This window comes from Calliphora vicina, chromosome 2 (assembly GCF_958450345.1).
Source record: "Calliphora vicina chromosome 2, idCalVici1.1, whole genome shotgun sequence".
Taxonomy (NCBI): domain Eukaryota; kingdom Metazoa; phylum Arthropoda; class Insecta; order Diptera; family Calliphoridae; genus Calliphora; species Calliphora vicina.
This window is the reverse complement of record NC_088781.1, coordinates 70,403,662-70,430,556: the sequence shown is the minus strand read 5'-3', so window position 1 is coordinate 70,430,556 and position 26,895 is coordinate 70,403,662. Positions and strand designations below refer to the sequence as shown.

Sequence of the window (26,895 nt, the reverse complement as noted above, 5' to 3'; positions counted from 1 at the left end):
TAGATATTTCCATAGTAAGTTGGACCTACAATGGGTAAAAATAAGACCATAGTAAGTTTTGAACCTACAATGGGTCATAATCGGAAAAAATATTTATTAACACGAATTTTTTTTTCAACAAAAACATTTTTTTTTTTAAATTTAAAAAACAAAAAATTAAAATTAATAAAAAAATTTAAAATAACAATTGGAAATTTTTTTTTTTTAAAAAATTAAAAAAAAAAACTAAAAAAATGTTATGTAACTAAAAATATTTAAATTTTGAAGTATAATTTGGTTAAGACTTGTTTTTAATAAAATTGTCAATACTGAAAATTTTTAAAAATAAATTATATCGTCATCTTAAATGCAAACGGACGTAACTACACACAAATTCGAACGTTATATCGATTGTACATTAGGGTGGCCCTTAATAAACGAAAGTTGGATTTTGGCCATTCTCACCCCCCAGTTTGGTGAACATTAGTAAAAAAAATCATCCTGAAAAAATTTTAGGTAAATCGGTTGGGGTTAAGACGTGCCGCAAGCCCTCTGAAGTTTTGAGATGCATTTACAAGGGGAAAAAATTCATTTTTTTTAGTTTTTGTAAAAATTTTGCCATTAAAAAATTACTTTTGTAATTCAATTTAAAAGAATCGAAATGTGTACGTAATTGTCGTTCTAATGAGACATAAAAAACAGAAATCGGTTAAAAAATTTTAAAGTTATTAAAAATTCGCCAGGCCATTAACGTGTCTCAGGCCACTAGAACAAGAAATGTTGGAACAAAATTAACATATTTTGAGAAATATTAAAATAAAAGCTCATTTTTACTTAAAATATGTCCATATTTACTTGTATATGAGTTTTTGTCTTCGTAGGATACCGTTAACCTATTCTTAGGTATGAACAAAAAAAATTAATTTTTTTAACGGCAGTTTCAAAACTCCATTTTCAAATTTTTAAAAATTTTGTTAAACAAATTTCAGAATTTTTTGATCATCTCATTGGGATTTATTAAGAGTATAATAGGGAATTAAATCGTGAAAAAATTATGAAAATATCTCTTATAGTTTTTCCGTACCTGCGATTTAAATTTTGAAATTTTCGAGAAAAACCAATTATTTGGCAATTTTTAGGCCAATGAGCTCTATTTTCTTACTCTTATGAATTTTAAGCAAAACTTAATTAGAATATTATAGTCCAGATAATTCTAAATATACTCTGAAACTTTTACTAAAATCAAAAAACGTTAACCCTTAAATCGTGAAGGTCAAAGGTCAAATTTTTCAATATTTGGAATTTCTCTTGGAAAGATTTTGAAATGTTCGAAATGTTGTATATTTTTGGGCCGATTTTGATGAAATTTAACAAAAATATAACACAAAGCCTAGTATTTACAAAAGCAGCAGAAAAATTAAAATTAACCCTATATAGCACTTGGTGTTAAAATGACCCCAAACTTCTAAAACCATAAAAAATTATGATTTTAAAAGTTTGGTGTCATTTTAACCCCAAGTGCCATTAAGCGTTAATTTCCATTCTTGTGCTGTTATTATAAACCCTAGAGTTTATGTTATATTTTTGTTAAATTTCATCAAAATCGGCCCAAAAATATACAACATTTCGATCATTTCGAAATCTTTCCAAGAGAAATTCCAAATATTGAAAAATTTTACCTTTGACCTTCACGATTTAAGGGTTAACGTCTTCCGATTTTAGTAGAAGTTTCAGAGTATATTTTGAATTATCTGGACTATAATATTCTGAATAGGTTTTACTTAAAATTCATAAGAGTAAGGAAATAGAGCTCATTGGCCTAAAAATTGCCAAATAAGTAATTGGTTTTTCTCGAAAATTTCAAAATTTAAATCGCAGGTACGGAAAAACTATAAGAGATATTTTCATAATTTTTTCACATTTTTATTCCCTATTATACTCTTAATAAATCCCAATGAGATGATCAAAAAATTCTGAAATTTGTTTAACAAAATTTTTAAAAATTTGAAAATGGAGTTTTGAAACTGCCGTTAAAAAAATTAAATTTTTTTGTTCATACCTAAGAATATGTTAACGGTATCCTACGAAGACAAAAACTCATATACAAGTAAACATGGACATATTTTAAGTAAAAATGAGCTTTTATTTTAATATTTCTCAAAATATGTTAATTTTGTTCCTACATTTCATGTTCTAGTGGCCTGAGACACGTTAATGGCCTGGCGAATTTTTAATAACTTTAACATTTTTTGACCGATTTCTGTTTTTTATGTCTCATTAGAACGACAATTACGTACACAATTCGATTCTTTTAAATTAAATTACAAAAGTAATTTTTTAATGGCAAAATTTTTACAAAAACTGAAAAAAATGCATTTTTTCCCCTTGTAAATGCATCTCAAAACTTCAGAGGGCTTGCGGCACGTCTTAACCCCAACCGATTTACCTAAAATTTTTTCAGGATGATTTTTTTGCTAATGTTCACCAAACTGGAGGGTGAGAATGGCCAAAATCCAACTTTCGTTTATTAAGGGCCACCCTGTTGTACATGTTCACACAAAATGTTAGACTTCTACAATAAAAAAACGGCGACTTTATTAAAGAAATTCAAATGTACGTAACTACAAGTGGATGTATTTCTTAATTCAAAAAGGTGTAACAACACTTTCGTAGAAAAAACATACAAGACAAGTACATGTATGTTAATACTGTTGTAAACAACGGTGTTAACGGTGCTTTGAATTTGTTGTCATTTATAAAATTCTTATGAGTTAAACACTTTAGTACCTATACGTTTTCTGCTTCTCCTGTAAAATAAAGAAAAGTGTAGTTACGTCCGTTTGCATTTAATACGACGAATTATAGAAATTAGTAGAGACCTTAAAAATATATAATAATTTAAATTTCGTTATGAATAAGCGAAATTTGCTCTCCTGAAAACTTGTGTTTTCTAAGATACAGTACAAGGCGAATTTATACAAGGTGGTGGTAATTCTACATAAACAACAAATGGTCTTAACAAATGTCAAAAAACATAAATTAAAAGTTAAACAAATATGTATTAAAACTAAATATAGTGTAGATAATTGAATAGTGAGGGCTTTACTTATTTATGCAAAATATAAATATTTTGTTAATTAGCTTAGAATATGTAGATATTGAAGTATAAAAACAAGCTTTGACAGGTGTTAGAACCAAAAAAGCGAAAAAAGAGTAATCAGCTGATAATAAATGAGAATGTATTGCATGTATTTTCCCAGCGGCGAAAAGAAGTAGTAAGCAGGCCTTCTGGAAGGCCTTATTTAGCAGACACAAGGACTTATTGACCCATTCCATACTCATACATTTTTTACACACGATGTCCTAGCCAGCCAAGGCCTTCTTTAACAGACCTGATAGAAGGCCTTCTTCAACAGGCCTGGTAGCAGGCCTTCTTCACAGGCTTGTTTTCAGGCCTTTTGTTAAATAAATTGTATCTTTGATTAAGCCTAAACTATGTTTAAAATTTAATAACTTACCCGGCCTAAGCGATATCTTATTTATTTTAATTTTTTTATAATAAAATCCAATAATGACCAAGTAAAAAATTCTCACAACCGCTTTGTCCAAGAATTAAAGCAAAACTATTTTAAGTTTACTTCTTTTTTTCTCTTCACTTTTTGTATTTGTAGTTTTGTCTTTGGAATGTGAGTTTTTAACGGTATTTTCTGCTTGTACTACGTTTGTAGCAACAGGTAGGGAGCAGGTAGGCCTTCCATAAGGTCTTCCTGAGAAGGCAAGCGAGCATGAGTACTGGATCTAAAAAAAGGTCCAGGAAGGTCTTACAGAAGGCCTTATAGCTGAAGGCCTCAAAAATTTCGCCGCTGGGTTGTTATTGTAACACCTATGTGTGTGAAAAGAGAGACACTTTTTTCATTGACATTTCTCCAGTCTTGCCACTTCATGTGTAATTTTAACTTGGATGTGTAGCCCATGTGTAATTGAGTGAATGTGTAATTCATGTGTAATTTTAAATTCCAATTATATCCAAAATATGTTGTCAATGTATGTCTTTTATCTATATTTTGAATTTTAATTGAATGAATGAATTATGGATTGTTCAGATTTCAAAACCGACTGAAATAAATATGTACATTTATATGAGGGAAAGTAGCTATATCCTCTATTTTAGTTGATAAATACAAATCCAGTATCTCTAAATGTATTCATATTTATTATATTGTACTCGTTTGTTACTCAGTATAATGTAATTATACATATGTACTAGGATCGCCCGGTGGCCGAAATTCGAAAACCATATATGTTTTATTAATATTGGTGGACAATAACATACTTAAAAGTGTACCACAAAAAAAAGTGTGGCCATTTATATACATATTAAGCTAGGTACTCTGTTCAAAATTCCGTGCGAAATGCTGTCAAACTACATATAAAATATTTGAAATGAAATATATGCGAAATAATTTCGCAAAAGCAGTACTCTGTTTTTATTGTGGAAAACATGTGAAATACATCTGGCAACCTTATTTTTCCACACGAAATAACATAAGCAGCACTTCTTTCGCACGAAATTAAAACTGTCAAACAGCATATAAAATTTTTCGCATGAAAAAACCATAATTTTTCGCAAATATGAACAGAGTACTAGGCTTAAGATAAGATGAAGATATGAATCAAGTTTGAACTAAATTAACATTAAGGTTTGCAGAAAAATACGATAAGTAATTTGGAGATTGTTATGTTTGGTTTTCCAGGTGGACATTTCGCCGTTTGTGATAGTTTTGTTTGCGTAATATTGGTAATAGAAACTAAATTTTAGTTTATATATAAGACTTTTAATTCCAACATGAAAAAAATATAAAACAACAAATACTATTCAATAACTATACATTTTTACAAGTTATTACAAATTGTTATTGGAAAAACGTTAATTTTCAAGATAACCCAAAATCGAAAATTTGTATTTTTATAATTTTAAATTGTTTATAGAATAAGGGTAACGGTATTTACAGATAACGGTATAAACTATTATATCGGTAACGGTAATTACAGTTAGCCAATCTTAAGAGAAAAAAACAAGAACGTCGGAATTTGTGTGAGAAAAATGTATTTACAAATTGTTACTAGTTATATTTTATACCCGTATGCTATTGGTTTGTGTTTTAAATAATAAACAATAAAATTGATTTACTATTTTGGAAGCTTTATTGCAAATTTATAACTACAAATTTTAAAAATATAAACGTTACAAAATTTACTCGTAAAGTATTTACTGGGAAGGAAAATGATCAAAACTGTAACACTGAGCAACAACCAAAATCGGAATGGGATAAAACGAAAAGCAAATGAAATTTTGAAATTTGTAATCAGGAATCCCGCAATTCCCAAAAAAAGTCTTGAAAAATCCCAAAAATGTGATTTTTAAGTTTTTTGTCTATATTATCCATAATAGGGGTGGAGAGATCGAAATGCTTTTACAAAATAATTAAGAACACATTGGGCCATCTAAAATGGATAAAAAATAGGCTATTTTGGATGGACCTGGTTCCCTCGGTATAGAAAATTTTCATTTTTTTTTAATTTATGATATTTGATGTAAAGTAAGCTTTTCAAAAAGTATAAATTTGTTTTACATCTTCTAAGAAATTTTTTAGATAAATTAAAAACATAAAAAGTACTTTTATCCCAAAAAACTAGGGAAACATTACCTATTTTCTATTTTTCAAATTCAAATGCACATAACTTTGGACTCAGTAATGATTTTTAAACAATTCTTTTGCTGTTTGCCATATACATGTTTTGTTAATCCAATAAATGAAAAATGGAGAAATCGGGAAATATTTAGACCCGGGAAATGTTTAGACTGGAGTAGGGTGTGTAAAAATGTTGAAAAATTAATTTTTAAATGCGAATATCTCCTAAGCTATAAGTGTTAATTGATAGCTAAGATAAGGTTTTTTGTAGTGCTCGACGAGGAGATTCTAGACATGTATTTTTCTTTTAAATCAGAGAGCAAACGAAAACATAGTATTGTATTAAATATTTAACATACCGAGGTGTCCTACTTTGGGAACCCCTTCCCGCGCCCTTGGTAGGCTCATGAAGTCCTAGTTCAAAACTTTAATTCGACAATACTTCCTCTTTTCGCACGTCAAATTTCATTAAAATTGGACCAACCGTTTAGAAGTTACAGATTTATTTCGCTCTTTATTTTTATACACCACTGTGCAGCGCCCTCTAGCGTGAGTTTTAGGTAAAAATAAATATCAAAAATGGATTAACCGATCCCAAAAATTGTAAGATACCACAACTTTCCGGGATAATAAAAATAAATAGGCATTGTTTTATCAAATTTTTAATGATTTTTTCTTGTTAGCCAGCGTTCCAAAATCACTAACTTCAAATGCGTGTAAAAAAAATCTAGCGCTGAACTAGAAAACGTGATATGGAAAACGTAAGCTTTCATTTGCTTTTGGTTTCATCCCATTCCGATTCGAAAAGTTCGATTTTGTGTCACAGTGTAATTTTTAAACAAATAGTAAAAAATATTTATCTTTACGTCCCTGTTTGAAACTGAAAACAAAACTGATTTCAAAGCACTTAATATAAATTAGGAATAAATTAAAATTCGAAAGCAAACAGTGTGCTATTTTTTAAATATTATTAAATTTTTAATAGAAATGTAACAATTTCCAATCGAAGAATCTCCGAATGGACATTAATTAATATTTCTTAAAAGAGATTGCTAACCTTGCTTTAATACCCAGCGGGAAAAAGATGCAGTAAAGAGGCCTTCCTAAAGGCCTTCTTTTGTAGACACAAGGACTTCTAGCCGCATTGCAAAATCATTTCAATTTTACACGGCGTGTCATTGCGAGCCAAGGCCTTGCACACTCGCTGCTGTTAGAGGGCTGAGAGAAGGCCTACTTAGGAAGGGGTACTAGAAGGCCTACTTTGCAAGGGCTTCTAGAAGGCCTAATTAGAAAGAGCTATTAGAAGGTCTACTTTGGAAGGGCTATTAGAAGGTCTACTTTGGAAGGGCTATTCGCAGGGCTGCTATATGGTCTCATGCCTGTACAAAAACCTGTTATTGCTGATCTAATGAAAGGCCTGTAGAGGAATGTCATATGTAATGCCTAGAAAGGTAGGACTACTGCAAATCCTGCAAAGTCTTATTGAAGGGCTACATGAGAAGGCCTAATAAAGTGCCTAAAAGAGAAAAAAGCATTAGAATAAGACATCAAAGGACGGCCTATGAAAAGTCGTGCATTTTCAAGTTTTATAGAACGTCTACCATGGAAGACCTGTTTAAAGTCTTATTAGAAGATCTAAAATAAAAATAAGAATTATAATGAAGTTGTTTGTTTAATTTTCTGAAACATGATAATTTCTGATTACATACTTAAAAAACAACAAAAATAAATAAGAAGCCACATCAAGTAATTTATTGTTGTAAATTTTGTAAAGAGAGTTAATCAAAGAGATGCAGAGTATGTTATTTTTTTATGTAGACTATTTTTATTTAACCACTTGTTATTTGAAGGGGATTCATAGGCCTTCTTGAACACCTTCTAAGAGCAGGCAGTGTGGAATGAGTATCGGATCTTTTAGAATGTGTAAGTATGCCTTTTAGAAGGCCTACAAACTGAAGTCCTATCATTTTTTCCCGCTGGGTACAGTGATGTTCAAAAATAAAAATGAAGATGTATTGGTGAGAGAGCCACCCAGCAAACCTAATGTCAAACATTTAAAATAAAAACAAAATAATGAAAGTTTAGATTTAGAATTTTTATCACATATAACCAATTTATTTAATGAATGTAATTTAAATTTTAAGGAAAAGAAAAAATATACATTATACGGCCTAAATTCTATTTAATTTTTTATTTATTTTTGACTTTGTTATTTTGTGTTCAATTGCAATTGAAACGCTTGTGTTTGCTATGTTTCGTCCAAAAACAACCAACAACAATGCTTAGTAAATGTCTGAAAAAAAATGACGATAGTCCGTCGCATGTGTTTTCATCGAGAGCTAAACGATGAATGAACAAAAGTTTTTAAAAGAGCGTAACAAATGTGTGTAAATTTTTCAAACAATTGTTGTATGGCGTGAACATCACTGCTTTAATACCCCTCATATATCCAATTCCTGGATAAATTAAAATCACCGCAAGTGAAAATTGTCCATTGACAATAAAGTGATCGTATTTGGTCCAAACATCCCAGAGTCCACTGTGACAAACCTTTTATATTCATGACAATTTTAGAAAATTTCTCCTATTGAAATCACGAAAATTTATTTACATGTGTAATTTTTTCTCGTATGTGTAATTTAGGCATGATGCATGTGTAGTTTAATTAATTACTGGTGGCAACACTGCATTTCTCTCTCCTTCAGTTCTATGTATTTATTCAATGCCCTTAAAATTTAAGACTTAAATCATTGGTAGGCAAAAAGAGGCATTTAATTTGTGTGCTCTTTTGGATAAAGAATAAAATATCCACAACAACATCAAGAAACTGAATGAAATGTGTGTATTTTTACGCTCTATTGTTCATATTCGGGTTGTTTGACGAAAATCATCGTAACTTGAACAATATGAACGCCAACCATGGGCTTAAATGTTTGCCTCAAGACAGTTGGGCGGAATCAAAATAGTACATGTTTTGGAAATTAATCAGCTCATTGTAAATGGATGTTTCGAATGACATGAATTTTCACATAGGCGTAGAAGAGGATTACGTATTAAATTTACAAAATTGTATAATAAGTGAACAAAAGTTAGCATAAACCATAATATAACAATAAAAGGTAGAATCACTACAAAATATGTTCTAATTCTACATGCCTTGAATTGTCAGACTAATATAAAATAAAAAATAAAAGTACAATTGAAAAAAAAAACATCAAAAATTAACTAAATTGAAAAATATTTTAAATTCAATTTAAATGTTTATTTGAACAAAATTAAAGAATGGAGTGCAGCCTGCGGCGTTGAGCTGAAGAAGCGCTCACCGATTTGCATGCATCATTTCAATGACTCCGATTATATTGAACTGTATTTCAAATATAAACAAAATATTTCTCAATTTTCATTTATTATTCGTATTTTTGGATTTCTGTTTTTTATTTTTCTATTATTTGACGTAACAAGGCATAGCATTTTAAACTCTCTCCCTAGTGATTCTACCTTCTAATGGTTGTATCATGGCATAAACTAAATTTCGGAAAACAAAAATTTACGTTTTTAGAGTTTGGAATTATTTATAGAATAACGGTATTTTCAATTATTTCGGTGACGGTAGCAATCATTGATATATTGTATTATTATCAAATTTCATCTTTATTTTATATCAAAGTTGCCAAGGTAAAAAATGGATGAGTTATAAGAAAAAATGCTAAACAATTTTGAAAGACAAATTTAGATTCTATAAATCTTAATGAATTTTTTTTTAATGAATTGATAAAAATTTAATTTTGTATAAAGTATTTTTACGTTGTAATAATTATTATTATATTTTTGTATATTTTTATAGAAATGAATCGGCTGCGACGTTGGCAATATCGTTTTCAACAGAGGAGCCTCAACGTACCCTGCAATTATCATTTCAAAATGTAACTGTATTACACAACGAACGAAAAATACTCGATGATATCAGCGGTATCGTTAGGTAATTAATGGTTCAATAGCTATGTTTAATAATTATATACATATACATACATATAAATATACATATACATATATAATAAATACTCAAAATAAATACTTAAGCCCGGGTGAAGTTTTAGCAATAATGGGTCCATCTGGTAGCGGAAAGACGACTTTACTGGATTGCCTTAGTGGCCAGAGACGCATCGACTGTGGAAGTATTCATGTAAATCGGGAGATGATGTCCAAGAAATGGCGTCGCAAGATCTGTTATGTTCTGCAGGAGGAAATATTCTTTTCGGGCCTTACTCTAAAGGAGACCGTCATGTATACAGCCCTATTACGTTTGCCCGAAAAGGTGCCAATTTCGGAAAAGACGAAACTTGTTGATGATATTTTACAATCGCTCGAATTGACTTTTTGTCAGGACACTAAGTTTGGTGATTATATGAACAGGGGGCTTTCGGGTGGCGAAAAGAAGAGAGCTAATATAGCATGTGAGCTTTTAACCAATCCATTGTTAATGTTATTGGATGTGAGTAGAAGTCATACAATATATTTAATATGTATCTTTAATATTATTTATAATTGTAATTTATATTTGTACATAATTTACTAGGAACCCACCTCAGGTTTGGACAGCCATTCGGCCATATCACTCATGAAAATTTTAAAACGTTACGCTACTCAGGAGCAAAAAACCATTGTGATAACCGTTCACCAGCCATCATCGCAAATGTTTCATATGTTTGATAAGTTATTGTTACTTTACAATGGGACAACAGCTTATTTTGGCGAGGTCAATAACATTTATAGATATTTCGAAGATATCGGTGTCTCAATAAAGCCCCATTATAATCCAGCCGAGTTTGTACGTAAGTACAATCTATTTTTTCATTCTTATATTTATACATATGTATGTATGTACTTTATGTGTTATGCAATAGTATGCGATCAACTTTTAATAAATAACTTGACATATTGTTTTAACTGTCGCAATAAACAAATCTGCTTTTAATCGCGTTATTTATACTAAATGTGTAAAGCAAGACCTCTCAAATGTTTCTTATTTTTTTTTGTTACCAAGATATTCAAAATTTACTAAGTACACTCCGGCCTCGTTTTATGCGGATTCAAATTTATGCGATTTTTAATGATTTTTTTTTGAATTTTAACAGATTTTAAAATTTTAGATGTTTTTTTTTAAATTCTAGTGATATTTTCATCACCATATGATCACAATATGATTATATCATCTAGTGATGAAAGTGACGTTGAGCCAATTCCAAAACGATGCAGACAATTATTCAGATTAATCATACATATTTACAGAATTTCCTTAAAAACAGTTTTAGCTTATTTTTTGGATAATTTTCTGTAATTAATGAATTAATATTATATTTTTGTTAATTTTTTATAACGTGTTTTGTTTTTACGGTTTTACGCAAATGAAAGAAATATATTTTTGTTGATTTTTTTATGCGATTTTGTTTTGGTTTTTTAATTAAAATTTGAATTTATGCGGTTTTTTAGAAATTTGGAATCATTAGTTTTTATATGAAGCTAGAATATCGTTTTATGCTAATTCGATTTATGCGATTTTTTTGGAACGCATCTATCGCAGTGTACTTTGTATGGAAGGGCCCATACCCATTGTTCCTATCGCCGTAATTTTTAGCTAAACTCCGTACAGTGATGAGAAATTAATTCATACAAAGTTTAAACACTTTTACGGTTACAGTTCTCCAAATATACGAAATTAATTATTTATTTTCCAATTGTCTAATTCAGTCCATTTTCAGACAATTTATGTAAAATGATAAGTGTGCTATTCGGACAAGGTTTGATGAATATTGTAATTATGGTTCTACAGTTGTTTAGAAATGGTTCTATGGTTCTACTTTGTTTGGTAGATGACTAATCCCCTGTTCCGATCCCTCACATTTTAAGTTAAACCGTATGCAGTGATATGATTCGTATAAAGTTTGAAGACTCACAATTATTGATCTGCAGATATTCGAAAATACTTTGCATGGGAGTCGCCATGGCCACTAAACTAATTTTCAGCCAGACACTTATACAATCCCGAATATTTTCAGCCAAATGAATACGTTCAAAGTTTAAATACTTTTGCAATTATAGTTCTTCAGATATTGGAAATAAACAATTTACATTGTATGGGAGGTGCAACGCCCACTAATTCAATACCGCCCATGTAAAATGCTAAGGTTGCTCTTCGGACAAAGTTTGAAGACATACGCAATTATAGCTCTCCAGATATTTGAAAATAAATATTTACTTTGTATGGGTGGTGTCACATCCCCTGTTCCGATCCGTCCCGTTTTCGGCTAAACTTCATGCAGTGATAAGAAATCGATTCCTATAAAGTTTGAATATTGTCACAATTATAGTTCTGCTGATATTCAAAAAAAACCTATTTACTTTGTAAAGCCCATATAAGTATGTATACAATCCCGCATTTTGAGTCAAGCAATTGTGCATTGCTTGCCTCAAAATGCGGTACCGAAGTAAATTCCGCGAAGTTTTGCGACTTTCACAATTATAGTTCACCAAATATTCCATAATAACTATTAACTATGTATGGAAAATAGTCTACTTATTGATCGTTTCAAATAAATTGGAATATACTGTAAAAAATTCAAGAGGATCGGACCAGCGGTTAAGGTATAAACAAATAAACAGACATAATTATGGACAAACACAAAATTCCTAATTTTACCCGTTTTTACCCTCCTGACGGTAGACTTTTGCAAAAGGTACTTTCTAAATACATATTTTTGTGACTATAGTCAGCTAAATTAAAAATGTATTCCTTTTAAACAAATATTCAATGTTTAAAAACTATAGGTATTTATTGTTCTCGTTTTCCACTTTTTATCCCTTTATGGTCCAATTTGTGAAAAAAAGGTATAGTAATAATCTATATATGTTCGAAATTTCAATAAAATCGGTTTAGCCGTTTAGTATATATTGTTTAAGAACTAAAGGTACCAATTTTACCGGTTTTCTCCCTTTCTGTATTGAAAGAAGAGATAGCCTATTGACGCTTTCAATTAAGGATCTATCTACGTTCCAAAACCCTCCGTTATAAAACCTCCTATTTAGGAGGAATCTTAAATTAATAGAACAACGATTTTATACGACTTTTTAATCTATATATATAATTTATATAAAACACAAAAAATGTTTCTACCTATGTCCGCTATAGACTCTGAAACCATCCAACCGATTAGCTCCAAACCATTGGAAATGAAATTTTCTGAAAATGGTTTTAGACACCTAAAATACACAAACATTTTTCCCAAATTTTGTATGTAGGTACCTCACACAATGTGTAGATCCACTAAGAAGGGATTTTCTGAAAATGGGTAAAACAGAGTAAAATCAGCATCTTTATATCTCCGGAACTAATAAAGCTAGCAATAAAGTCGAAATTAATATAAATTTATGCAAAAAATAAGTGGACAGGAGTGTGGTACTTTTTGATGTTTGTACTTTTAAGGGGATAAAACGGGCGAAACCCAAGGTTAAGTACTTTTTTGTATCCTATATCCAAGAAATTTAATCAAAATTAAATTGAAGTCCTTAAAAAAAATTCAAAGGGATTTTGGCACCTTTTTTTAAAATTGAATATATAGATTCCTTTTTTTTGGTACTTTTTTTACAAAAATATTTTTTATGTATGCTAAAAAAGATGTTATTATAAAACCCCTCTATTAAAAAATAATTTTTAGTGTAGTAGCACACGCCGGGTATCTGTTATATTTTTTTATCTATATATATGTATATATTTATATATTAGAGTGTCCCTTAGAATTAAATTTTTTGAAATGTTGACAAGGAACCCGCTGATAACTTTCGTAATGATAAAATACCACCAAAAATTTTTTTAGCTTGTTCTAAGAAGGGCAACCCGTGCCGACTTTCGATTTAGTTTTTAGGTGCATTTACAAGGGGAAAAAATGCATTATTTTAATTTTTTTTAAATTAAATAATTACTTTTGCAATTTAATTTAAAAGAATCGAAATGTGTACGTAATTGTCGTTCTAATCAGATATAAAGACAAAAATTGGTTAAAAAATGTTAAATTTATTAAAAAATCGCCAGGCCATTAACGTGTCTCAGGCCACTAGAACAAGAAATATTTATTTCTCTATAAATATATAACATATTTTGAGAAATATTAAAACAAAAGTTTATTCTTACTTAAAATATATCCTATTTACTTGTATATAAGTTTTTATCATCATAGGATACAGTTAACCTATTCGCAGGTATAACCAAAAAATTATTTTTTTAACGGCAGATTCTAAACTCCAATTTCAAATTTTTAAAAAATTTGTTAAACAAATTTCAGAATTTTTTTTATCATCACATGGGAATTTATTGACAACATAATATGGAATAAAAATGTGAAAAATGTATGTCAATACCTTTTTCCGTACCTGCGATTTAAATTTTGCGATTTTCGAGAAAAACTAATTTTTTGGCCATATTTTGGCGAAAGAGTCGAATTTCCTTACTGTTATGATTTTTAAATAAAACAAATTCAGAATAATATAGTCCAGGTCAATTTAAATATAGTCTGAATATTTAACTAAAATCGGAAAACGCTAAGCCTTAAATCTTTAGGGTCAAAGATCAAAGTTTTCAATATTTGGAATTTTTCATGGAGAGATAGCGAAATATTCAGGGTTATTCCTGTTCTCACTTTCACCATTCACCTTATTTTTGAAAGCACAATTACAACAAAAGTATCTAATTTTTTCTGAATTTCTTATTAGAAATGTTTACACGTAATTTGTTTAACCTTAATTATATAATTTTCGAAATTTTATTTTATATTGTTGTAATTATGCTTTCAAAAATAGGGTGAATGGTGAATGTGAGAACAGGAATAGCCATGATTATATATTCTGAATTGGTTTTACTTAAAAATCATAACAGTAAGTAAATTGGGCTCATTCGCCAAAATATGGCCAAAAAATTAGTTTTTCTCGAAAATCGCAAAATTTAAGTCGCAGGTATGGAAAAACTATAGGAGGTATTGACATACTTTTTCACATTTCTATTCCCTTTTATGTTCTAAATAAATCCCCATGTGATGATAAAAAAATGTTGAAATTAGTTTAACAAAATTTTTGAAAATTTGAAATTGGAGTTCTGAAACTGCCGTTAAAAAAATATTTTTTTTGGTTATACCTGCGAATAGGTTAACTGCATCCTATGAAAATAAAAACTCATATAAAAGTAAATATGGATATATTTTAAGTAAGAATAAACTTTTGTTTTAATATTTTTCAAAATATGTCAATTTTGTTCTAGTGGCCTGAGACACGTTAATGGCCTGGCGACTTTTTAATAACTTTAACATTTTTTAACCAATTTTTGTCTTTTATATCTCATTAGAACAACAATTACGTACACATGTCAATTCTTCTAAATTAAATTTTAAAAGTAATTACTTAATAGCAAAATTTTTTTGTAAATGCACCTCAAAACTAAATCGAAAGTAGGCACGGGTTGCCCTTCTTAGAACAAGCTAAAATTTTATTTGGTGGTATTTTAGGTCATTACGAAAGTTTTCAGCGGGTACCGTGTCAACATTTCAAAAAATTTAATTCTAAGGGACACTCTAATATATACATATTGTTACGTTTTAACCTTTTCAAAACGCTTGTTTATTTCCTTTAAATAAACGGGATACTTTTGATTGCAAATAAAAACGGAGTTTGAAAATTGTAACAACTCTTTATTTATTGAAAATGTAAAACAACAGAATTAAATAGTCACTCAATGTTTTTTTTTATACACGTTTATAAATTCGCAGAAATACAGACACACTTTATAATGTACACGAATTCACTTGAAAAACACAGCACTCAGTTGATGTTTATTCGAAAAGCGTCTCTGATAAACTCACTAACGACTGCAACCTCTACAACTATTTATAACACTGCCATCTGCACTCCAGATTTCTCTTTAACTGTCTAGAGGTTTCTAATACATACGCCATCTGTGGTGTACTTTCTACAATGTTCTTTAACTGAATATTCGAATTCGAATATACAGTCGCAGCAAACAGCGTTGCCAACTTACGATCAATGGTCAACTGAAAGCTTTTATTCAATGTTAATAATGCCCACAGATATGTTACAGTTTGCTATTACAGCACTGTTATTTGAAAGCATTATGCTACTTTTAAATCAGCCGTTAAAATCGTTATATTTGAATTCAAGTACAATTTCGTAACAATATCTAAAAAACACATAAACTTTTTCTACCTACATATATCCCTTATATACACTAAAACCATTCAACCGATTAACTCCACACACCATTTTTTACCAATTTTGAACTTTTGAGAATTAGTATGTTTCAAATTTTGTACCTGTCTCGATGTGTAGATCCACTAGGAAGGTATTTTTGTAAACTAGAATTTAAGGGGTAGAAATGGGTAAAATCGGTATCTCTACATCTCCGGAACTAATAAAGCTAGCACCAAAAATCTTAATACGACTTTAATGTACAAAAAATATATTTTTTTACAAAAATATATTTTTTGTACATTAATAAAGAATTTTTAGAGTAGTAGCACACGCTGGGTATCCGCTAGTAACGTATAACTTTACTATTATTTCGGTAATGGTATTTCAGCGGTGATTGCAAAACATTAAACCTTTTCACAAAAAAAAATGTTCATAAACAACTTATATTTGTATATATATAACAATTCTCAAATAGTGCTTTCCACAGGTCCTTTTAAAGAAGATTCCCAAAAAGGATATGTATTGTAAAAAAGTAAAGTTAATTTTATTTTATTTTTAGTCGAACAACTGAAATCTAACCCAGATATTCGGGAAAAATTATTTGTGGCTTCAAAAGAATCTCATCGAAATTTCCTAAATAGGAATTGTATTATACAAAGTGGTTTCATAAATGGACACATGAATACAACAACAACGAATCATCATTCAATCGCTCCCATTGCTGTCAACAACAAACATTCCTCACAACATGATGCTCTGATCACCGATATACTCAGTAACTATTACAAAGGCATGCATAAAAATCATAGTCAAAATATAATTTTAGTAAATGATCACCGTGATCATCATCAACATCATCATCTTGATGACCTTAATGGCGTCGAGGAGGCAACTCAACAACTATGGAAAGGCTGCGATACGCAATCTAACTTTAGTGCAGCGTCAAGCGATTGCCGTAATAGCAGAGATTGGCTTGACTATCCCACAAAGTTTTATACACAATTTCATGTGCTGTCAAGTCGAAACTTTAAAGAGGCCAAATCTCGCATGCTTTCGAAACTTAATTGGTTTCAAACTGTTGGTTTGGCACTGATGGCCGGTGCAATATGGTTTAACATTCCCCGAACCGAAGAATATTTACACGATCTGCAGGGTTGGATGTTTTTTTCTCAAACCTATTGGATGCTGTTTGCATTATTTGGCGCTCTTAATTCCTGTAAGTTTATATGCAATCTATATATTCCACACAGCTCTAATAATCTTTGACATGTTTTTTTTTTTTTTAAAAAAGTTCCATCCGAACGTGAGGTCATTAATAAAGAACGGCGTTCTGGATCCTATAGATTGTCGGCTTATTATCTTGCAAAAATGTTTGGAGAATTACCGCTAGTTGTGACATTACCAACCGTTTATCTAATGATATCATATCCAATGTTGGGCTGTGTTAGGTAAGATCATTGGAAGTGCATGTATACATTTTATACTACATTTGTTTAGTAAGTAATTGTGGATCCAACATTTCAGTTGTGATTACTAATCCATTTGTGTTAATTGTTGTCACATATTGTCTAAACTGTTTCAAATTATCTCCTCCTAGGCCAATGTCATATTGATGTTAAAGGTCTCTTTCATATAAAGGGTTAGAAATACAGATAAATACATATAGAGCGGCAAACTCCCAAGTTTTTTCTCAAAAACATAAGTGGTTATCCGACTGGCCTCAAATTTGAAAAAAAAATTAGACCGATCCAAAGCAAATCTATTTTTTTTTAAAGTCCATTTTACATAAAATTCTTCATTGAAATTGAGAAAATTCCATATCGACGCCTCCAAACTAAAGTATGTTAAATCAAAAAAGTGAGTTTTTCAGGAGAAGCATTCAAAGTTTCAAAGCGATATCTCGGAAACTGTATGAGGTACAAGATTGATTCATTCACTGTTTGTATCATAATTTGAATATAATTTTTTAGAATTCGCGAATTAAAGAAGGTCATAGGTAAAAATGGCATTTAGAATGCATTGGAAAAAAATTTCATAGCTGTCGTTTAAGTAAAATGTTTTGATGGATCTGTTGGGATTTCGTTAATCAAATTTTAGTTCAAGAATAAAATAATTTACCTAACATTTACATTTAAACATTGTTGTAAAAGACAAAAGCTTTCTCATGAAATTTTACATGTTACTTATAAAACAAAAAATAAAGTAACAAATATAATACAACTTAGGGCCATTATTACAACTTGCCTTTATAGTTAAAGTTAACTTTAAGAGTACCTTTTTCTATTGCTTAAAGTTACCTTTAACTATATAGGCAAGTTGTAATAATGGCCCTTATAATCGTAATGCTGGCTTTATCTATAAACTTTTTTTTCTACCAGTTTTATTATTCCCATACATTTCTGGATTGTTTTAATAAATGTTAAACTTATGTATGTTAAACTTATCTTAAGATAAGTGGGATTCAAACGGTCTGCTATTAAGTCATATTGTCATAATGTCCCAATATATTATGATAGTTTAAACAAATTGATCTTGTGCTTCAAACAACTATCGACAATATTTTAAGTTTTAATACAAATTTTATTAAATTTTCATTTCTGGATTTTGACATTTGGTAAGACCAATTGTTGTCTTTGTAGAACTGACACAACCTTTTATGAATTCGCCTTGTAGACGCGGTAGCCTCTTTATAAAACTTAAAATATTGAAATATTCATATGAAATATTTTGATGAATCCATATCTGATTTGCCTGGAAATGAAGGCAATGAAAACAAAATTGATATTTCATAATTGATTATTGCAAAACCAAAATCATTGTTCAAAGTCCGCTTAAATTTGTTTCAGGTTTAACTTAACAGCATGTTAAGCTGTGTTTAACTAACAAGTAAAAAAGTAGCATTTAATTCGTGGAATAACATGCTAACTATACTTACATGCACGAAAAATGGTACATTGTCAATGCAAAGTACACAAAAAATCGATGATTTAAAAAAAATCCCTTCCATAAAATTCTACATAGTATATCAACATGGATTTCATAACAATTCAAAAAGTTCCATACCAAAGTGTGTTAAGTTAACTTACTAGATTTTGGAATGGACATTTTTTTAGTATGCATGTTAGTGTGTCCCTTATAAGCCAATATTTTTTTTTTTGGAATTTTGGAACGCATACCCTCTATTTTTTATATATATATAATTATAGTTAAATACACAGAAAAAAAAATCATAATTGGAATGAATTTTGTAATAAATATTATTAATCGAACTTGACTTTTTTTTCCAAACTTATTTCATTCAAAATAAGAACATGTTCATAAATGTTATAAAATTTTACATGACGGAAATGTTTGCTTTTTTTACTTAATTTTTTTAATAAATTGCATTATAATTGTATTATATAATGAATTAGTGCAAGAATATTTGCATAATAGCCATATATTGGCCAATATTTTAAGATAAAAAGGAGAATATCTGAAACTTAAAAATTATCATTAAACATAATAAAACATTCATCAATATAAAAGCATTTCATCATTTCATTGTAGCTGAAAATCATAAAAAAACTAAAAATTTTCCATGAAAAATTTCAAACATTTTTGAACAACATAAAAATAAAAATGAAATTGAAATTATATTTTTCAACATTCTAGATTTTATTTCAAAACATATAATATTAAAAAAATCATACTATTTAAGAAATTATTTATAAATGTTATGAATTGAAATCAATGAATTCGAATCATAATATTTATGTTGAAACTATTTTCTGTGTATGAAATTTTGTTTTTCTATCATGATTGTAACCCGTGCCGACTTACGATTTAGTTATGAGGTGCATTTACAAGGGGAAAAAGGCAATTTTTCAGTTTTTGTAAAAATTTTGCCATTAAATAATTACTTTTGCAATTTAATTTAAAAGAATCGAAATGTGTACGCAATTGTCGTTCTAATAAGATATAAAACACAAAAATTGGTTAAAAAATGTTAAAGTTATTAAAAAATCGCCAGGCCATTAACGTGTCTCAGGCCACTAGAACAATAAATGTAGGAACAAAATTGACATATTTTGAGAAATATTAAAACAAAAGTTTATTCTTACTTTAAATATATCCATATGTACTTGTACAGTAGAGTGACAGCCGATTTTTTTTTTAGATTTCAAAGAGTGCCGGGTGGAATATTGTGACACTAGGCCTAAACGTTAAGTGCTGAAAATTTGGGCCAAATCGGACAACGATTTCTGGGCGCACATCGAGGTCAAAGTTCAGATATTTGCTAAATTTTACTATTTACATGGAATAAATAGGTGAAACCCGTTAACTTTCTGCATTGTTTTCTAGAAATATGTAGATTTATTTATATTAATGAATATTACATTAAAAAACTGTATTATCGCCAAAATTCAAGAAAAATGCAAATTTTTCAGTTTTTGTAAAAATGTTGCTACTAAATAAATACTTTTGCAATTGAATGCAAATGAATCGAAATGTGTACGTAATTATCGTTGTAATGAGATATAAATGACAACATTTGGTTAAAAAATGGTAAAGTTATTACAAATTCGCCAGACCATTAACGTATCTCAGGCCACTTGAACAAGAAATTTAGGAAAAAAAATTAACATATTTCGAGAAAATTAAAATGAAAGCTAATTTTTATTTAAAATATATCCGTATTCACTTGTGTATGAGTTTTTGTCTTCGTCGGATACCGTTAACCTATTCGCAGGTATGGCCAAAAAAAATTATTTTTTTTAACGGCTGTTTCGAATCTCCATTTTTGAAATTTTAAAAATTTTGTTAAACAAATTTCAGAATTTTTCAATCATCACATCGGAATTTATTGAGATCATAATAGGGAATAAAAATATGAAAAAATTATGTCAATACCTCTTACAGTTTTTCCGTACCTGCGATTTAAATTTTGCGATTTTCGAGAAAAACTTTTTTTTTGTCCATATTTTGGCGAATGAGTAAAATTTCATTACTGTTAATAATTTCATTACAAAATATATAACATTTCACTATCTTTTCATTGGAAATTCCAAATATTGAAAAATTTGACCTTTGACCTTCACGATTTAAAGGTTAAAGTTATCCGATTTTAGTAAAACTGCATACTATATTTAAAATTACCAGGGCTATATTATGAATAGATTTTACTTAAAATTATTAACAGTAAGGAAATTTTGCTCATTCGCCAAAATATGGACAAAAAAAACGTTTTTCTTGAAAATCGCAAAATTTAAATCACAGGTGCGGAAAAACTGTAAGAGGTATTGACATAATTTTTTCATATTTTTATTCCCTATTATGATCTCAATAAATCCCAATGTGATGATCGAAAAATTCTGAAATTTGTTTAACAAAATTTTTAAAATTTCAAAAATGGAGATTCGAAACAGCCGTTAAAAAAAATATTTTTTTTTGGCCATACCTGCGAATAGGTTAACGGTATCGGACGAAGACAAAAACTCATACACAAGTGAATACGGATATATTTTAAATAAAAATTAGCTTTCATTTTAATTTTTCTCGAAATATGTTAATTTTTTTTCCTAAATTTCTTGTTCAAGTGGCCTGAGACACGTTAATGGTCTGGCGAATTTGTAATAACTTTACCATTTTTTAACCAAATGTTGTCATTTATATCTCATTACAACGATAATTACGTACACATTTCGATTCCTTTGCATTCAATTGCAAAAGTATTTATTTAGTAGCAACATTTTTACAAGAACTGAAAAATTTGCATTTTTCTTGAATTTTGGCGATAATACAGTTTTTGGGTAATTTTGACCCAAAGGAGATACAGGGTCAATTTCCAAAAAAAAATTTAATGTAATATTCATTAATATAAATAAATCTACATATTTCTAGAAAATAATGCAGAAAGTTAACGGGTTTCACCTATTTATTCCATATAAATAGTAAAATTTAGCATATATCTGAACTTTGACCTCGATGCGCGTCCAGAAATCGTTGTCCGATTTTGCCCAAATTTTCAGCACTTAACGTTTAGGCCAAGTGTCACAATATTCCACCCGGCACTCTTCAAAATTTTAACAAACATTTTTTTCCATACAACTGATTGTCACTCTATTGTACAGGTAAGCCTCCATTTACGCGGTACTTTATTTACGCGAATTCGATATTATGCGAACTCAAATTAGCAACCATTTTTTCAAATACGCGACTTTTTTTACGCAATTTTTATATAACGCGGCAACAAACAACAAGAAACGAAAAAACACAAGCGAATAACAGATTTCTTTTTTGAAAACTTCGTTAATTTTTATAAATTTTTTTGTTATGTTTATATATTGGAATATTTTGTTTTTTTAATTGACATTTTTTCCTTAATTTTCGATAAGAAATATTTTTTTTTAGTTGAGTTTTTTTACTTTACTTTTGTTTTAAGTATGTTTTTAAAAGTACAAATAAAATAAGTTTACTTAAAATATCGTCGCCTTAAATGCAAACGGACGTAACTACATTTTTATTGTTTTTGCAGGATACGTTATAAAATCAATAATAATAGATTATTATTGGCAATTGTTCAATCAATCAAAAACTCGATTTTGAATTTTTGTGTTGTTGTTGTAGCAGCAGTGTTTGCTGAGTTGACAGCCCTTGGCCGAGTGAACTCGGGTCATTGCGGTGCATAGAACCGGCTGTCGTGGGAATCTTTTTTTTTGGGCCCAACAAACCGCGTAAATGGAGGCTTACCTGTATATGCGTTTTTGTCTTCGTAGGATACCGTTAACCTATTCGCAGATATAACCAAAAAAAATAAATTTTTTAACGGCATAGCATAGTTTATTATGGAGGCGTCGATATGAAATCGAGAATTTAAAATTAAAATTGAGAAAATTCTAAATTAAATTAAGAATTTCAATTTTAAATTGAGAAAATTTCAAATGAAATTTTCAATCATAGACAATTATACATAGAGACGAGACACTCCAAAAATACAACAAATCATATGTCTGATACAACAACAAAACACATTGACCAGCATGTATTTTGTTGTTGCAAGAGTTAGGACAACAGACTTAGGTTTTTGACTCTTTTTTTTTCGTCTCTATGTTACCCTATGTTTTTGAATTTAATTTGAAATTTTACCAACATAGACAATAGATAGATAGGAAACTGAGAGCCAAAAACCTAAGTCTGTTGTCAAAAACCTAATTCATGAGAATGTTTTTCTATCACCTGTATAATTTTTTCCTCCTCCTTCCGTTCTATTCGTTTATTCTATGTTTACCACTTTAAAATTAAAATTCACAAATTCATTTGAAATTTTCTCAATATCATGTATAATATTTACCATTAATATTGTACATGTGTTGCCGTTTTGTATGGATGCTTTCAATTGATTGATGCTAGTTATACCTTACACCACCATAGTGGGGAGGGTATAATGCGTTTGTGCATATGTTTGTAACGCCCTAAAATTTTAGTCTAACGCCCACCTTAAAGTATACCAATCGACTTAGAATCACTTTCTGAGTCGATTAAAGCTTGTGCGCAAAGTACAGGTCGCAATTTTGAAGAAATTTCGTTCAAAATATTATTTTTTGGCCCAGGGACCAAGCCTATTGAAATTCGCTGAAATCGGTCCATTATTTCACCTAGCCCCCAAACAAATGTCCTCCCGAAATTGGACTTTATCGGTCATAAATGTTTAATTTATATATGCATCTCCACAAATTCCGCTCCAAATAAGTTTTATATATGTATGTATACAAAATTCATGTCATCAAATTTTGTTAATTAGTCATAGCTCCCATAATTTGGGAAACACGCAAAATTCAACATAAATAACTTTCATATAGACATAAAGCACACGACTCAATTTCATGGTGATCGGTCCATAATTGGTCATAGCATCCACATAAGGCCCACTTCCGAAAATCACTCACGAATATTAATTATTGATGTTTTTGTGAAGAACAATTTTTTTTGCTCATTTACTTAGTGTAGGGTATTATATGGTCGGGCTTGACCGATCATACTTTCTTACTTGTTTTTAGTTGTTTATACATATGTACATATTTCTATAAATTGTTTACATTAATTTTCAGTTTAAAATTATTTTTCTTGATGTTAATATTTTTGCTGCTGAATACAATGGTGGCTCAAAGTGTGGGATTTTTCATTGGCGCCTGCTGCATGGATATGAATGTTAGTATAACACTTAGTGCTCTTTATACACTTGCCACTCAATTGTTTGGAGGTTATTTGTCCACGCGTATTCCAGATTTTTTAAGCTGGATACGTTACACTTCGATGATACACTACGCTTATCAGAATATGCAAATATTGGAATTTAGTGAAGGACCGCCAATTGAGTAAGTTTGTGAATTAATTTTTATTATTTATTAATTTACTTACATATTTATTGATGCAGATGCAGTCAGCCCAGCAGTTATGAGGTGTGCAAGAGCAATAATACAAAGTTCATTCCATATGAGGAGATTCTTAAAGCCCAAAATTCATCCTCTCCACTTTGGTTAAATACTCTAGTACTGCTGATGTTTTTTCTGGTATTTAGATGTTTCGGATATGCGGTATTACGTTATATACGTTGTCCCAAAACGTGATAATTAATAACACCAGATACATAAATATGAAGAATAAAGAGATTAAGGGATAGTTCAACTATCATACTACAACATGCCACAAATAAAGCTGTTAGTTCCAAAGGTTTTTCAAATCATATCGATAATACATAGTCATAATATTACTACATATACATATATATATTTACATAAATTTACACTATTTAGGCTAATCTTCGTACATAAATTGTGAATCCTAAAAATAAATGAGTGTGTAGAAATAGTACATATTTATATCATAAGAAATGCATGTTAAATACTATATAAAAAGAAATAATAATCATCAAATTTTAATCATTATATAGTGTATTATTATTATTTGTATACAAACATATTCTATGGGCGTAAAAAGTGAGTAAACACCAGTGAATTATATTCTTTTTTAAGACAAAAAAAAAAACATTAGGTATAAACAGAAAACCTAAAATTTTAATCGATGGATAAATTAAATGATGTTAATTATCTTAAAGAAATCTAATAATTCGCAAGTGTTTACTCAATTTTGAGGCTCATTCATGCATATACACAGAGTTAATTTTTAATGCTTTGAATTTACATCTAACATTGTTTACTTTTCACGAATTTTGAGAAGTGAGTGACGGATTAGAGTGACACATGGTGTAAAACTACAACGCTCAATAATTTGAGTTATAACGGGTTAACACGTTTATATCAAATGTCACAATAATCATACTGGCACTCCTCGAAATACAAAAAAAAATACATACTTTAGGGCAATAACTATTAACGCTATTTTGGACCTAACAGCACGCGATGGCCAACTTTACTTTGTTTACGAACACACTTCTTTGCGGGTAATATTGGAACAAAAACAATTTCCGGACGGGAGAACTTAAATCAAACGAATTTTTGCCATATCTAGTCTATCACACCAAAACAAATACAATGTTTCTTAATAATTTTTAGTAGGCTATTCGACTAATAGTGCATTTACACCTACGCCATAAACATTTTACAAGTTGTTTATGGTGAAAACTAGTTGGAGAAACTTGTTTATCCATACAAAACAAAAACAGGTTTGTAACTAGCTTTTGAGATAAACTAGTTACAAACTATGAGTTTTTGCTAATGCAACTCTGTTTTTCAACATTTTTCTGGCAGCACTGGTAACATTTGACATTTGCTCAAAAATATAAAAAACAGTTTTCTTTTAAAAAATAGCCAAACTGTAAGAAAAAGCTTAAAAAATTTATTAAAAAGTGTTTTTTTTATAATATGGACAACGAAAATGAAAGGTATGTTTATATGTACGTGCAGCAGCGTTTTTTCTTAACAACGTCCATATTTTTATTAATTTTTTTTTATATTGAAGTCAGCTGTTTTATGACTTGTCAAAAATAAACCACTTAACTGACTAAAATGCAGATGTAAACGGTATAGTTTATGAAAGTAGCTTATGATCATAAACTAGTTTGAAAATTACAAGTGTAAATGCACTATAAGCTGGTACCATTTTTAATCAATTTGATTTTAACAAGTTATCGCCCTAATGTACACGTATAATCCAATGTCATTTTATTTTAATGTAAATATTTTTAATGTCGTTCTTATTATTATTATTTTTCAAATACATATGTATGTAGGTATTTTATTATTAATTTTTAATTATTCGTACCAACATTCACATTTAAACATTATACAGGCTTATACATACATATCTTTATAAATTACAATAAATGAATTATTTTTTACAAATCATGATTATGTTTTAAAATACGAAGAAGCCTTTCCAGCTAAAGTATTTGATTGTTAGTAATACCAATTAGTTATCTCCTTCATTGCTTGGGATTACCACGTCATTGTTTTATTTAAAAAATAGCGGAGTAATTCAATTTGGTGACCAGGACTGCCAGAAGAATTCGCAAATCAAACCCCGATGAAAAAGAACAAAGAAAAAGTAAAGATTTTTAATTATTTTTTTATACCCTTCGCCTTCATGAGAAGGGTATATCGTCACCTAAAATGCAAAATAACGTAACATCACTTTTCATAAGTTTATAGGAGAAGCAAAAAACGATATAAAATGAAAACTGCTTGAGATATTGAAACAAAATTTTCAAATCTGAATTACAATGACTCTAGAAATATATTTTATAAAAAAAAAATTATTTTTTTCCAAACACACTTTAAGATATGTGGCTTACGTTTTTGTGAATTGTTATTTTCTGAAACAAAAAAACATATCATCAATATAAATTTTTAAAAAAAAATAAAACTTAAAAATATTTTTTTTATTTTAAATAAAAGCAAAGTTTATATATTTATATATATCTATATATATAAAAGTGAATGTGTGTCTGTATGTATGTATGTTTATTATTATTAGT

The 26,895-nt window shown here is 29.3% G+C and overlaps 1 protein-coding gene across 1 annotated transcript in view; it reads left to right on the top strand.

The window, feature by feature from the left end:
• The window catches only part of E23 (Early gene at 23), a 102,741-nt gene extending 76,478 nt beyond the window's left edge, over window positions 1–26,263 (top strand). Inside the window, exons 2-8 of the mRNA XM_065499279.1 lie at window positions 9,517–9,651; window positions 9,753–10,164; window positions 10,249–10,504; window positions 16,480–17,136; window positions 17,212–17,368; window positions 24,011–24,277; window positions 24,337–26,263. Of these exons, the coding sequence (XP_065355351.1) occupies window positions 9,517–9,651; window positions 9,753–10,164; window positions 10,249–10,504; window positions 16,480–17,136; window positions 17,212–17,368; window positions 24,011–24,277; window positions 24,337–24,529 (2,077 nt within the window). The 3' untranslated portion in view covers window positions 24,530–26,263. The remainder of the gene's footprint in view (window positions 1–9,516; window positions 9,652–9,752; window positions 10,165–10,248; window positions 10,505–16,479; window positions 17,137–17,211; window positions 17,369–24,010; window positions 24,278–24,336) is intronic.
• Window positions 26,264–26,895: the final 632 nt, after the last annotated feature.